This window comes from Rhinopithecus roxellana, chromosome 6 (assembly GCF_007565055.1).
Source record: "Rhinopithecus roxellana isolate Shanxi Qingling chromosome 6, ASM756505v1, whole genome shotgun sequence".
NCBI classification, from domain to species: domain Eukaryota; kingdom Metazoa; phylum Chordata; class Mammalia; order Primates; family Cercopithecidae; genus Rhinopithecus; species Rhinopithecus roxellana.
The window spans coordinates 154427839-154441970 of NC_044554.1; the positions used below are offsets into that span (position 1 = coordinate 154427839).

A 14132-nucleotide genomic window follows, 5' to 3' on the forward strand; every position below is an offset into this window, starting at 1 on the left:
AGGCTTACATAGCCATTCAGTTTTCAAGTGATTTTAATACTCATACATGCATACTGAAATAGGTAACTGAATATATTGCAATGAAGAGTTTCATATTAAAATTTGTATAAAGCTTTACAAAATCATTTTCAGTATTTTTACAGAAAATGAAATTGAAACCAAAGCAAATTAGGCTCTCTACTTATAAATCTAGAAAAGCAATATTAAAATCCTAGTTTTCTCTCCTTTTTTTCTAGAACTTTGTTTTTGACTGGTTAAGATGAAAGATAATATATAGAAGCCTACGTCGTGCCATAGTACTGTAGAAAAACTGAACACTCAAAATGTTCTAACTCTGCTTGATGAATCCACACATTAATTCCTTTATTTCTTTATAGAGGAGTCAGGGAGCTGCTTAAAAATAGCAAAACCAGAAGCAGTTAGTTTGGAGACATGATCCCAAAGCAGGATCCCTGGAATTACCAATATATTTGGCTAAAGTCAATCAGAATTGTATGTCTTACTCCACATTCAAGCTGAGAGTATACTTTTCAGTACTACTTATTCACTAGGATAGTGAGAAATCACCAACAATGGCAAGCATATTGATATATGAGGTCAATTAAATACTTTTTCAGAGCATGTGGAGCATATTTGTCATTCTCTTCAATATAATCTATTATCCATCAAGTTTTTACGTAGCTCATTTTTTGCTCATAACCAACAGATGTTAAATTCACTTCTCCTGGAATCTTAGATGCAAACTATAACTAGTGTCTCTTAAGAAAAGTCCCAGGGTATTATTTCATGACATTCTGTGAGGTTTTTAGAGGCATGTGTATTTGTACTTTACAATGATGAGATGTGTTGACTCAAAATATTATGGTAACATGATCTAAGATACTGCACAGAGCACAACTATCAATATCACCACAAAAAAATTACAAAGAACTACTTTCTCCAACTTCAAGGAAATTTCCATATATTCTATATATCCTCAAATGATGGAAACACACCCACTGAGTATGTTTCCTCTACAATAAGTAAACTGTAGAGAAAATTTCAGATTGTATCAATTAATAGACACAGTCTGGAAAGAACAAGGAAACTTAAACTTGTTTCCATCTCCTTTATTTTTAATGACTAGTAAAACAAAAACAAATGCCTCCTTTTCTGACACTTCTGTATATGCACAAAAAGAAACTATCTTCCATATACTTTCAACCAAATTCTGAGCTAATTGTTCAAACCAGAATTTGGCTGTGAATGTTCCTCTAAAACTATACTGCTAAAACTGTAGCCACTACTTTACTTGGACCAGGTACTGACTGAATTCACAGTTTAAAAAAAAATTAAACATAATCAACAACACTGCCTGTAAGTGACTGAGCCTATATATTTGAAGATTATTACCCTAAATCTCCATGAACCCAGAGCTAAAGAAACTGGTAGTGTATATGTTTTCAGAAATCGAAACAAATGGATTGTAAGCACTAATAAACCCAAGAAGGAAAATACATTATAACTCAATTTACAGTTCAGTTAGGTCAGTTAATGACAATATCACACACTAGGGCAATGGTTTGCAGTTGCCAAGATTTGTAGAACCCCTCCAGAATATCTTTTCTCTGCAGGAGTTATAAGCCTGTTTCATAGGACATTTGGAAAACATTACTTTGAAAAATGATGACACTCATACTTAATAAAATGATTATGGTTATTTTTTAAATGATGGCAGCTTGAAAAGTTTTACCATTAGGGAGAAAAAAAGAGTTATGAAGCCCTTTAAAAAAAAGAAACTAGTCTATGGAAACCATCCCTTAGAAGAAAAATTAGAAAGTTACTATTTTATAACACTTACTATCAAATTAAAATCCAAGGATTTTACAATACAATTTCTAGTTTTTAGACATGGGGTTTATCAGAGGCACATTTCTACTGGGATTTACACCTTCTTAGGAAACCTGAAGTGTAAATTTGGCTACCAATTACTCTTCAGGCTGTAATTGTGTCTAAGAACCTGAAGCCAAAGACTAATAGAGGCATGTGTGGGTGTATGTGTTTGTAATAAGGAAAAGAACTACATGTATTTAGAGACTTTTCACAGTTGCTTTAGAACAGCTTTCAATTTAGTTGAAAGAGACTAATTGTTCCTAACTTTGCCTACCATCAGCAATATTTTCTCTCTATAGTTGGCAAAGTAGTCTCCATATCTGGCTTATTGAATTCTCTGAGTGTTACGTTGAGAGAAAAGAAACTTTTGTCATTTATTTTACTCCAATATTGGCCTAGTCATTTATCAGACTGACTGTTCTGCAGTTCTTTTTACCAGATATAATCACCTCTCCTTCAAACACTTCCCTTCCTAACCTACTAGAGGAAATGGATAGTCGTAACTACTATGGTGCAATTAATCACAAAATTATTTAACACTCAGAGAGAATATTCTCATCAAAACCAGCTCTAACAGAACATTTTATTTCCAGGAAGAAACTTCTAATTACATCTGGCACACCCCAAAATCCCAGTATTACTGTCAAATTGGAAGCCAAAATGTGCTTTGAAGAAATAAAAGAAAAAAGAACACAGAAAAAATATGTATATATGAATAAAATAACTATACCTATATATTACACATCTATATAATGCCTTTAGAACTCTTTCCAGGGGCCTGCTAGAGTAATTTCATATCGAAAACAAGGAACCCCAAAGCAGTAGCAATGTCTGGTAGCCAGAACTTCCTTGATTCCTTCCTGTTATGTCTGGCTACGTACTGTGCTTCATCTGCAGTCATGTTTTACACTGCCCACATCATGTAACTTTAATGCAGAAATAATGGAGACTAACCCTTATGGGACGACATAAAACCTCGTTTGCCTCTCTTTTTCCACATATAAAAGCAGAACTGCTTATCTGCAATACAGCCCGACAGATCGAGACAATAAAATGGATCAGTCTTTGAAATATGAAGCCTTGTGTGTAAGTAAGATCTAAGTGGCAACATATTATTTTCTTGCCTACTAGGTGCCGTTGAATATTTCAACTCCACTCCCTAAAGCTTAATTATAATTTTAAAATATATCAAAGAGATTATTAAAACCAGCTTTCACTTTATATTGAAACACTGCAATTTCTATAAATTGTAGGGTTTTTTCCTCATAGTTTGGGCTGAATTTACAGTAAGAAGGAATAAATTTATTTGAACAATAACCTTAACTGATTTTTTAAACTTAAAACTAATCATTTAAATAATAATATGATATTTTACAAAATTCAGTCCAAAATCTTAAAAATTACATGCAATCTAGCTAATTAAAATGTAAATATTCATTATTATCAGGTTATTTGTTAGTGACACAAAGTCTAATTTGACAAGTATACTTTGTGTTATTAAGCTAATCATTTACTTCTATTAAAACATGTATCATATAAATATATATATATATATATATATATCTTCCAGATATCAAGATGACATATGCTATGCAACTCAGGTTGTAAGCATCACCCAAACTGCATGAGTAAATATTGCCACTATCTTTAAGTCATTTCATTATATTTATTTAATTATTACTAATTAATATTGCTATCTAAAATGTATCTTAAAATAACTTGTAAAGATAAACTACCACATTAAGTCTATATCTAAGAGGAAAAATAATCAGAGATACTTGTAGTGCCTGCTATGTACACTGTTAGTATGCAATTCAAAGATGAGTGCTTGACCCCTGCCCTCAAAAAGCTCAAAACCTACAAGTAGAACCTAAGGAACAAACTTAATTAAGCTCATATTATGATCAGAATTATAGGAGAGTCAAGCGAAATATTTGGGGAAAACAAAGTAACAACACTGATCCAAGCAAGTTAGAAGGCATCAGACCTTTGATAACATTCCCCTACAAATTCTAAACAAGACAAGGAATAGGCCCACAGAGCAAACACACACACCATTCTTATCACAGAGAGGTGAATCTCTAGGGGCATGTAGAAAAACACAATTTAGAATTCAGTGACAAATACCCTTTTTTAAAACTCTTTCTTTTGAGTAAAATAACAGAGCAAGCAGCTAAATAACCAATGACTTGCAGAAATAAGCTGTCAATGACACCTTTAATATTTTTCAAAAAAGACATTCTATTCTTACTCCTAATTTCATTCTTTCTCATGACTCTGAAACAACTAATAATAAGTCTCTGTGGAAACATCTACTATGCTCTCCACAGCAGAATCAAGGCACTGTATCATACTAAAGAAGTTTTTCCAGTTAAAAGAGCAGTCCGTAAGAAGAGTTCATTCATGTTATAATACCAATTCACTTCATCAACCAAATTTCAGTTCTGAAATTCATTTTTTTCTAAGTTATCTTTACACTTACCATCAGGATTTCGATCTATCCATCACAGGCAAAGCAAAAAGGGGTACGGGAAAAAGAACGCAACAAATTATCTGTGGTAAAGTTACAACACAAATTTGACACATAACTGCTTAAAATACAAATTAAAATTTCAAGATTCTCGCCGATGACTTAAATGACTCTCCAGTCAAACACAAGTCAATTCACAATTGAAGAGTATAACATAAATAAATGAAATCCGACAATACATTTGTTTATATTTCCATTCTCAGAAGTCTATGAGAATGTTATTCCAGCGGAAATGTGGAAAAAAAAAAGAAGTAAAGATATATGATCTAGCCAAACAGCAAAAAAGACTCAATAAAGGGATAAATACCTAATATTAATATTTCCATTTAGTTTTTGAATTTACTGTCTTTTAACTTTCCCCTTTAAAGTCAATCCAGTTCCTCCTTTTTATAATAATTTAAGTAAATAATACTATTGATAATATTTCTTTTTGCTTCTCTTGGCATTCTGCAGACTTTCTCAATGTTAATTTCTAATTCACTTTCAATCAATACCAATGATTAGTAATTTTTCAAATTCTGTCTTTTAAATTACAGAAAAGCATAATAGCCAAAAATGGCTATGCAGGGGAGGAGCCTGGCCTCATCAGCTCCTGTGTGGGAGCCCCGATATTCAATTTGTGAGGTGGAAAGCTGCTTAAAAAATTCCACCCTCCTCACTCTTCACTGTGTCCACATGCCTAATTCTTCCTGGTCATGAAATAAGAATGCAGATTTGGCTGAACTAAGGAGCAAAAATCCTGCATCAATACTAGCCTTTAGTCCAAATAAATGAAGTCTGACTAGATAACATTCTTCTATTAAGAATAAAAATGTATCAGATTTGCTATTAACTGAAAAGAGGGAACCAAACATTACATATGGAAATCAGCTAAACAGACTTGTCATGAACTACTCATAACACATAAAAGTAATGAAAACATATGATTTTACTTAACAATAGAAAATAACATTTTCTCATTTAATTATATTTCACAGTATGTTTTCTCATCTTAAATGCATAAGCATTTTACTCATAACTCCAACAACTTAAAGGAATGATTAAGCCTGTATGCTTACCTGTTGGTCTGGAATAAGAAACAACAGCATTTCCTTCCAATTCTGATGGTGTATAACTTCTTTTCAGATAAACAGAAAAGCTTACTGTTCTAGTCAAATCTGGTGCTATAAGCAATATAAAAATAATATAAATTACATAATTTGGGGCAACTGTTATTAACAACAGTTAAAATTTAATAAGCACTCACCACATGCCAGGTACTATCATAAGCATTTTACATGAAGTAACTCATTAAATCTTCACAACAAACCTGTGAGGTTGATACTATTATTGTCCTCATTTTTTATGCATGAGAAAACTGGAATACAGAGAGATTAAGAAGCTTGCCTAAGACAGGGCACAGTGGCTCACGCCTGTAATCCCAACATTTTGGGAGGCCTAGGTGGGCGGATCACGTGAGGCCAGAAGTTTGAGACCAGCCTAGCCAACATGACAAAACCGTATCTCTACTAAAAATACAAAAAAATTAGGTGTGCATGGTGACGCCTGGAAGGTGGAGTTTGTAGTGAACCGAGATTGCTCCATTGCACTCTAGTCCAGGCAACAGAGTGAGACTCTGTCTCAAAAACAGAAACAAAAACAAAAAAAAAGAAGCTTGCCTAAGGTAACACAGCTACTAGGAATTGACTCCAGAACAAGGTACAAAGAAACTGGCATTCTACAGCACTGCTGTTCTTTACTTCGAGGAACAGACAGCATGAACAAAGAAAACGGTACACAAAAAGGGCAAGAGAATTTGGGAGGAAAATAGCAATTTATGATGGGTAGAACATAGACTGAAGGAGAAAATGGATGAGGGGAATTGAATGCTGTTACACAGTAATCACTAACAGAATGTGCATGCTCATCTATGTTAACATAGTTGGCCCCCAGCCTGTATTACAGAGCCATAAGAGATTTTTAACTGGAAAAAGTAAGTTACTCAGAATGTGTTTTAGAAAGACAAATTGGAAGTGTTGCACAAAATCAGAAATGCAAGCAAAAGTTAAATGGCTGGGTATCACCTATGAAGTTACTTCACTCAATCATTTATTTATTCATTCTACAAAGATTTGTTGAATTCCTACTAATGGCAGGCACTCAGCTATGAGTTGGTTATATGGAGGCAAATAAAGAAAGATACGTTCTTGACTTCATGAATAAGAGATAGAAGCCTTAGCAGAAAAGCTATAGTAAACAAAAAAAGAAAAAAGACTTGAAAGGTAATTCAGATTATGTTAACAGGACTAATGACAATTTGGATGTAAATGGTTAGGAGTAAGAGATTCCACACAAAGAACACTTACTAAGAGTAGCCATTAATGACATGTCTACTATTTTAAGCATTATTATGAATATCTTTTATAGATTTACTTTTTAATTAAATCCTCAAAACAACCTTGTAAGACAAATATCATTACCCCTTTTTGCAGATTAAAATAAATGAGGCTCCAAGTGATTACCAATGTAGTTTTTGCCTAAGGTTACACATCAAGTGAGTGTCAGAGCTGGATTCAAACTCAGGCCAAACTCCAAAGTCCACATTAGTTCTTCAAACATTACTGATTCAATAAATATATCAATAAAGAAACACTAATAAAGAAAGCCTTCTAAATTTTAGTATTTAAAAACAGACCAGGAGTGGTGGCTCACGCTTGTAATCTTAGTACTCTGGGAGGCCGAGATAGGCAGATTGCTTGAGCCCAGGAGTTCAAGACCAGCCTGGATAACATGGCGAAACCCCGTCTCTACTAAAAATACAAAAAATTAGCCAGGTGGTGTTTTCCTATAGTCCCAGCTATTCAGGAGGCTGAGGTGAGAGGATCACTTGAACCCGGGAAGTTAAGGCTGCAGTAAGCCATGATCGTGCCACTGCACTCCAGCCTGGGCCAATGAGAATGAGACCCTGTCTCAAAAATAAATAAATAAATAAATAAAAAACAATTATAGGTACAACAAGTTCAGAAAAGCACCTAGAAATCTGTAATCCTAAAAGATTAATTTGTCCCAACAATCACTGACTGAATGTTCATGCTGATGCTAAGAGGGAAAATATAAGCAAAACAACACAATCATTGATTATGGGATAATCCCAATCTTACCATTCAGACATGAAATAATAGCCATTAAATGAACAAACTAGTATTTTCTTTTACATTCACACCATGGTAGACTTTCAGCCAAAACAAAAAACTTACTTACTCATAAATTCAAAGGTGAACTGATCACAAGTCAATTCTAATGGTGGTTGCACATACACTGATAATTTGGCTTTTTGCAATATCACTCTATTCTGCAGTGTGACCTAAGGAAAGAAATTGTGATCAATAAAAAATTACATTTTATTCAAAACTACTTAAAAATAGCTAGCAAATAATTAGAAAATATTACCTGAGGAAAAAATGAGTAGTCACAAAACATAATACAGTAAGTAATAGATTAAAATACTCTATCAAGTAGAAACTGTGCAAAAAAGTTAAACAGATTTTACTCAAAAGAATAAAGATTAGCAACATGTATATGCAAAGATGCTCAATATCTTCAGTTTTGAAGGAGATACAAACTAAAAACCACAATGAGATACTACTACGTACCCAATAAAATGGCTATAACGAAAAGGACAGACAATAACACAGCAATGATGTGGAGAAACTGGAACCCTCATACATTGCCAGTGAAAATGTAAATTGGTACAGCTACTCTAAAAAAAGTTTGGCAGTTTCTTCAAAGGTTAAACATAAATTTGACATATAACTTCACAATTCTGTACCAAGGGAAATGAAAACATATGTCCACCCAAAATCTTATACATAAACGTTCACAGAAACAATATGCTAATAGCCAAAAAGCAGAAATAATCCAAATTCCCATCACGATGAATGAATAAATAAAATGTGATATATTCATACAATGAAATATTATTCAGCAATAAAAGAAATGAAATACATTATGAATAATATTAATGATAAAAACCATTAGCAGTTTTTTATATTCATGAAACCATGATAACAAATGTTAAGTGCATTATTTCATTTATATGCCACAACATGGGTGAACCTTAAAAACATGATGCTAAGTGAAAAAATCTAGTCACAAAGAACCACATATTGTAGGATCCATTTATATGAAAAGTATAGAATAGGCAATCTATAGAGAAATAAAATAGATTAGGAGCTGCTTAGGGATGAGAGAGATGGGGAATGGCAGCTAATAGGTATGGCCTTTCTTTTAGGGGGGATAAAACTTTCTAAAATTAAATTGTGATAGTTGCAAAATTCTGTAAATACACTATACTAAAAATCATTGGATTGTAACTTTAAATAAGTGAATAATATAGTATCTAACTAATATCTAAATAAAGCTATTTTAAAATGTTCTATCATGATGACTTCTATGTCATGAGAAAAAAATTAAATAAAATAAATAAACCACCATTCTATATGGCACCTTTTCTATACAGCAGTTCAGTCTAGTTACTAGACTTTGTTATATGAGACAGATACATACATTAACTAACATAATTCAAGGACCATTCTTATTGTTAAGAAAAGTAGTTTTGAAGTTTCTTTTCAATAAAAAGCAGGTATCACCTCTTCCTTGATTAAATATATGTAATATTTTTATATATACAAGAATATACAATTGCCCCACAAACATTATGTACATATAATTAGATTCAGTAAATGTATTAATTTTAAGTGATGTGAGTATTCTGCACAACTTAAAAATAAGTTAAAAACATAAAAATTTTGACTTGCAAAGGAAAATTCTTAAGACAACTATTGATGCAATTAAATATGATAAACACGATGAACAATGAATCCTCAATTTTTACTTCGTAAATCCTGGGAATACATAGGGAATCATCATGCCACAAACTAAACTTCCTTGATGATGTCTGGCCATTGTAAACATAACATCTTTTTAGTAAAACCCTGATGGTTATTATGGCAAGAAGACACCATCCAAGTGCTACAAACAACTTTCTTTCAACTAGCTAGTCCATTAAACAAACAGGACATAATTTAAATATTCTACTATTACAATAATATAATACTAGTCTGCACATATATTTTAAAATAAAATTAATAATATTAATGATAAAAAAACATTAGTTTTCTATATTCATGGAACCATGCTAACAAATTATTTATGTTCCATTATTTAATTTACTCTTTATAAAAATGTTTGACAAGTACCATCATAAACCATTTTACAAAAGATTGTGGCTCAGAGATGCTAAGTAATTTGCCCAAGGCCACTTTGATTGTAAGTGGAAGAACCACAATTTAACTGCTATCTGCCAGAATCCAGAGCTCATGCCTTTAACCAACTGTGGTTAAGACTCAAAATAACTCTGCAAATGAAAAAGTATCCCTATTTTACATTTAAAAAATAGAGGTTCAGAGAAGGCAAATTAACATGTGCAAAGCCATCAATCCAACTAGAGAATTGAAAATAGTGACCAGGAAAGTCTAATGAGAGCTCAGTTTTAAGTAAAAATGAAAATTCCTTTAAGTAGTAATAAGTCATTTGAAAAAAAGCAGTCTGACTTTTCCTGGCACAATGATGTCTACTTAGACAATAATCACAGAATTTTACATTGTAACAAGTAGGGTTTGCATTTGGTTCAGATGCACAATCATGATAGCTCTCATGCACATATTTATTGAACCCCAACAATGGGCTAGGCCCTTTCAAAATACAAATCGAGGAGTTAGGTAACGAAAATAACAACAGTAACAAAGAATAGTTGTGTTTGAGCCAAAAAAGAGTTAAAGACTTGGCTAGATCGTAAGTCTTACATTTTAACAGGAAAATAATTATAGAATATTAAGGAGAAAACATTGATACAAGAATTTTCCATGCTATTTTCTGCCTCTTATGAAATATAACCCTTAGGAAATATAATACCAAATTTTTATACTAGATATATAAATATGATGCCAAAGGCCAGGTATGAACAACCACTCTGCCTAGTTGTCTGGAATAGATGGTCACGCATTATGCACACGTACTCAAGGTAGCCACATCTTCATTCACTTGGAACGCATGGAAAAATTTTCTCAATTAACAGGATTTATTATGACGGAAACTTGCATAGTTATATATCTTGGCTGCTGTTGTTATAAAAGGTCATAAGGAGAGATTTATAGTAGAAATTTGTATAGAAACTGTCAGACAGGATCAGGAAGTCATTGTGTCCACTGTGTGAGTCCCGCCAATTTTCTGCAACCCTTGCCTGTTGCATTCTTTCTCTTACTTTTATAATGTCACTGAGAAAGACAGTTGTGACTTAAGTATTCTCAAATATAGTAAGTTCCACGAATGAAGGAGAATTTGCCAGTAATGTCATGCCATCATTTTAAAGTGGCTACTACACATGAAAGCTTAAGAACTGCATGGGAAGGAAAGGTATGTTTACTTACGGTGCTAACTCCTGCTTGGCTGGGGGTACAATAAGCATGAGCAATGTTTTCTAGTTAAGGCACAAGATCTCTTATCGTAATTAACAGTGCACTCCTAAATTATTACATGTGTGTGTCTGAACATTATCAGTGATAGATATAAGAGGTGTCCCTATACGAAAGTACAAATCATTCCTGGAACTCGACAGTTATTTCTTTTTCTTAAGTGTTTGATTTCTAGCCACTAATGCCTTTACAGATTCAGAAGTATTAATGAGATAGAGCCTTTGATTGGACTGGGGGAAAAGGAGGTTGGGGAAAGACCACCCTTGTTTCCAGTGGCAAGAATCCAAAAAACTTAGCTTAGGAAACTTGTAAGATTCAGCTCCCTTCAAGTTCGACCAAAGATCTCCACATTTGGGCCACCCGCTGGTTCCAGTGTAAGCGAACACAATTGGTAAAGCTTGGTGCCCTGTCAAGCTCCTCCAAGGACAGCAACCCATAATCTAAGAAAATATAAAGCCCCATCCAAGTTTTGACTAAGTGAATTGCCAAAATCCACAACCTTTCCTTGCTTCCGAGGTCTGGGCAGTGATAAATATTTTCAGCTTAATAATGTGCTGAATGATTACCATATTTTAATATAAATGCTTTAAGAAGGTTCTACATTTAAGTTCTAGTTCTAAAATTCTACAATGACAGGACCAAAAATCTTAACCAAAACCACATCCTTAATATTCTATTTGCCAGGACTATCAATTTGTTACAACTCTAACTTTGTGGCATCTTCATTTAATATTTTCTTGCTGTAAATACATCCACTTAAAGTTATGGCAGAGAGATGGCTGGAAATTCTTTTCAAACACACACATAATCATAGGTAGAAGAAAGATATTAGCATCCCCATGCTTCTCCAATATCAATTCACAGTATACTATATATGATGCTACTTGATTGGTCTATTACGAATGGTGATGATACAATTCCTTTAGCAGATTTAAAATGTTAACTTTATTTCCAATGAAAAAAGCCTGGATCATGCTACACATTTAAATAATGGTACGAGTACCTCATAATAATTATTTATATTATATACATATTGCTATAAATGCAATGATCAGTTTTATATTTGCAAGTAACAGTAAAGGTTTTCTATTCACTACTCAAGGCTGGGGAAAAATCTACAAATGCCAAGTGTTTATTTTACATTTCTGTAAGCTACTTACAAGTGACAGGTGTGATTAAATGAATCATATTGTTTGCACATTACAGTCTAAAATCTGGTACAATACCTTCACTGTGACAGAAGGGGCAAGGTCGGTTCCCATCTCAGCATCAGTCGCTTGCTGTAAACACAGAATTGAGAAGGCAATAAAGAATGATTTCAGTATTACACAGCAGTGAGCGAACACAAAGGGTGCAATGTATATTTCCTACTATCGAAATAGGGAACTATAAAAGATTGATCACTCTAATGACAGACTAAAAGAGACAATCTGGCTTTTTTGATGCCTTCGTCCAGAAAGTCATAAGCTAATATTTAAAAACTCATCCCCTAAAAGGGAAAGAAAAGGTCACACATTTTATCAAACCACTCGATTCCCAAATTTACTTAAATATTGAAAGTATTAATTATATTAACTTGTTATTTATATTGCATAGAAGAAGACCTCCCTTTATGTCCCAGAAAAGTATTATGCCATTCTTTCAGGTCCCTGTATTTTCACCCTGCGTAAGGTATGTGTCATTCTGATTAATAACATGTATCTAAGACATGCAACTAATGATATAAAGATTGAGTGGCCTTATACCCATAAAATAAAAGTGGGCCATGCATGGTGGCTCATGCCTGTAATCCTAGCACTCTGGGAGGCTGAGGTGGGTGGATCACCTGAGGTCAGGAGTTCAAGACCAGCCTGGCCAACATGATGAAACCTCGTCTCTACTAAAAGTACAAAAATTAGCTGGGCGTGGTGGCAGGCACCTGTAATCCCAGCTACTCGGGAGGCTGAGACAGGAGAATCGCTTGAACCCAGGAGGCAGAGGTTGCAGTGAGCCAAGATCGCGCCGCTTCACTCCAGCCTGGGCACAGAGCGAGACTCTGTCTCAAAAAAAAAGCGGGGGGAGGGGAGGGGAGGGAAGGGGACCTTTTTTTTTTTAACCAGTGCATATCATAAACTAATTCAATAGGCATTTTTTGAGTGTCAGCTTGCGTTACCTGCTCCCTCCTCTTAAATAATACATAGTATAATATAATACATAAAACACTTCCCTTATCACTTATAACTTATTTTTTAAAGTGATACATTGGTAGGGGAAAATGCTCTATGATAGAATAATACTAAGGGGTGACATATTTTCTAATAATACCCATATGAATTCTTGGGACCAATAAAAATTATGTCTCTATCCAACCAATGAATATGATCCATTGTGCTTTTTTACTTGAAGTATTTTTAACTAGGAAAAACTAAGCCACTTCCAAGCAATGGGGATCCTATGATGTAATGGGCTTCGGTAGAATTCAAAATTGAGAAATCCATGTTCTACTTATGGCTCCACAGGAAATCATATTTAAACTATGATCCAGCTTCTCAATCAGGAAGATGGGACAGCAATGCTTATCTCCTCTAAGAAAGACTCCATTCTAATATAAATTATATTACTTTTTTTGAGATGTGTTTTCATAATAACGATTCAAAGTAAACTATTAATCTAGGCTTTGTGCTCTAATAATACCTAAAATCCAGGAAATATTTTACATTTAGCTATCCACAGATCTAGAAAAGAAATCAACATCTCCTGTTTCCTGCTCATTTCAATCCATGACTAAACACCTAGACACTTCAAGGACAGCAGTCCTTCGGGAACATAAAACCATAGCAAGAAAGAAATGGCTATAAGAAGACGTCATGGCACCAAAGCCACATAAATTGTAGGGCTAATGTTTTCCAATGAGATGAATATGATACTCTCAAGAAATCTCTTAAGAAAGAAAAAATAGTAACACAGGGAAAATGAAGCTGGAAAGAGACACCTACTTAACAGGAAATAGCATTCAGGGTTACCAATAGGGAAATATACATTATAACATAGTGCTACTACATAAGGCATTTTCCTACAAAGACTAAAAGTTCCTAAGAAACAGAAAGGGAATTCCTCATTCCAAGCAGCCTATGTTGAAGAGAACCTATAAAAACTTATATAAGTTGCCCAAAGGAAAAAAAAAAAAGTCATTTCCAGAGCAAGAAAATACGTGTACATTTGTCAGCTAACTAAGCAGA

At 33.7% G+C, this 14132-nt stretch overlaps 1 protein-coding gene across 4 annotated transcripts in view; it reads right to left on the bottom strand.

Annotated features, from left to right (window-relative positions):
• The window catches only part of BBS9 (Bardet-Biedl syndrome 9), a 617615-nt gene that overhangs the window by 356377 nt on the left and 247106 nt on the right, over positions 1-14132 (bottom strand). For 3 of the 4 annotated variants that reach the window (XM_030932359.1, XM_030932358.1, XM_030932357.1), the window contains exons 12-14: positions 12141-12194; positions 7643-7745; positions 5461-5565 (exon numbers count right to left, since the gene is read on the bottom strand). In XM_030932359.1, the coding sequence (XP_030788219.1) occupies positions 5461-5565; positions 7643-7745; positions 12141-12194 (262 nt within the window). Of the gene's footprint in view, positions 1-4354; positions 4370-5460; positions 5566-7642; positions 7746-12140; positions 12195-14132 lie in introns of all 4 variants that reach the window. The other variant, XM_030932356.1, reaches the window with a different exon arrangement.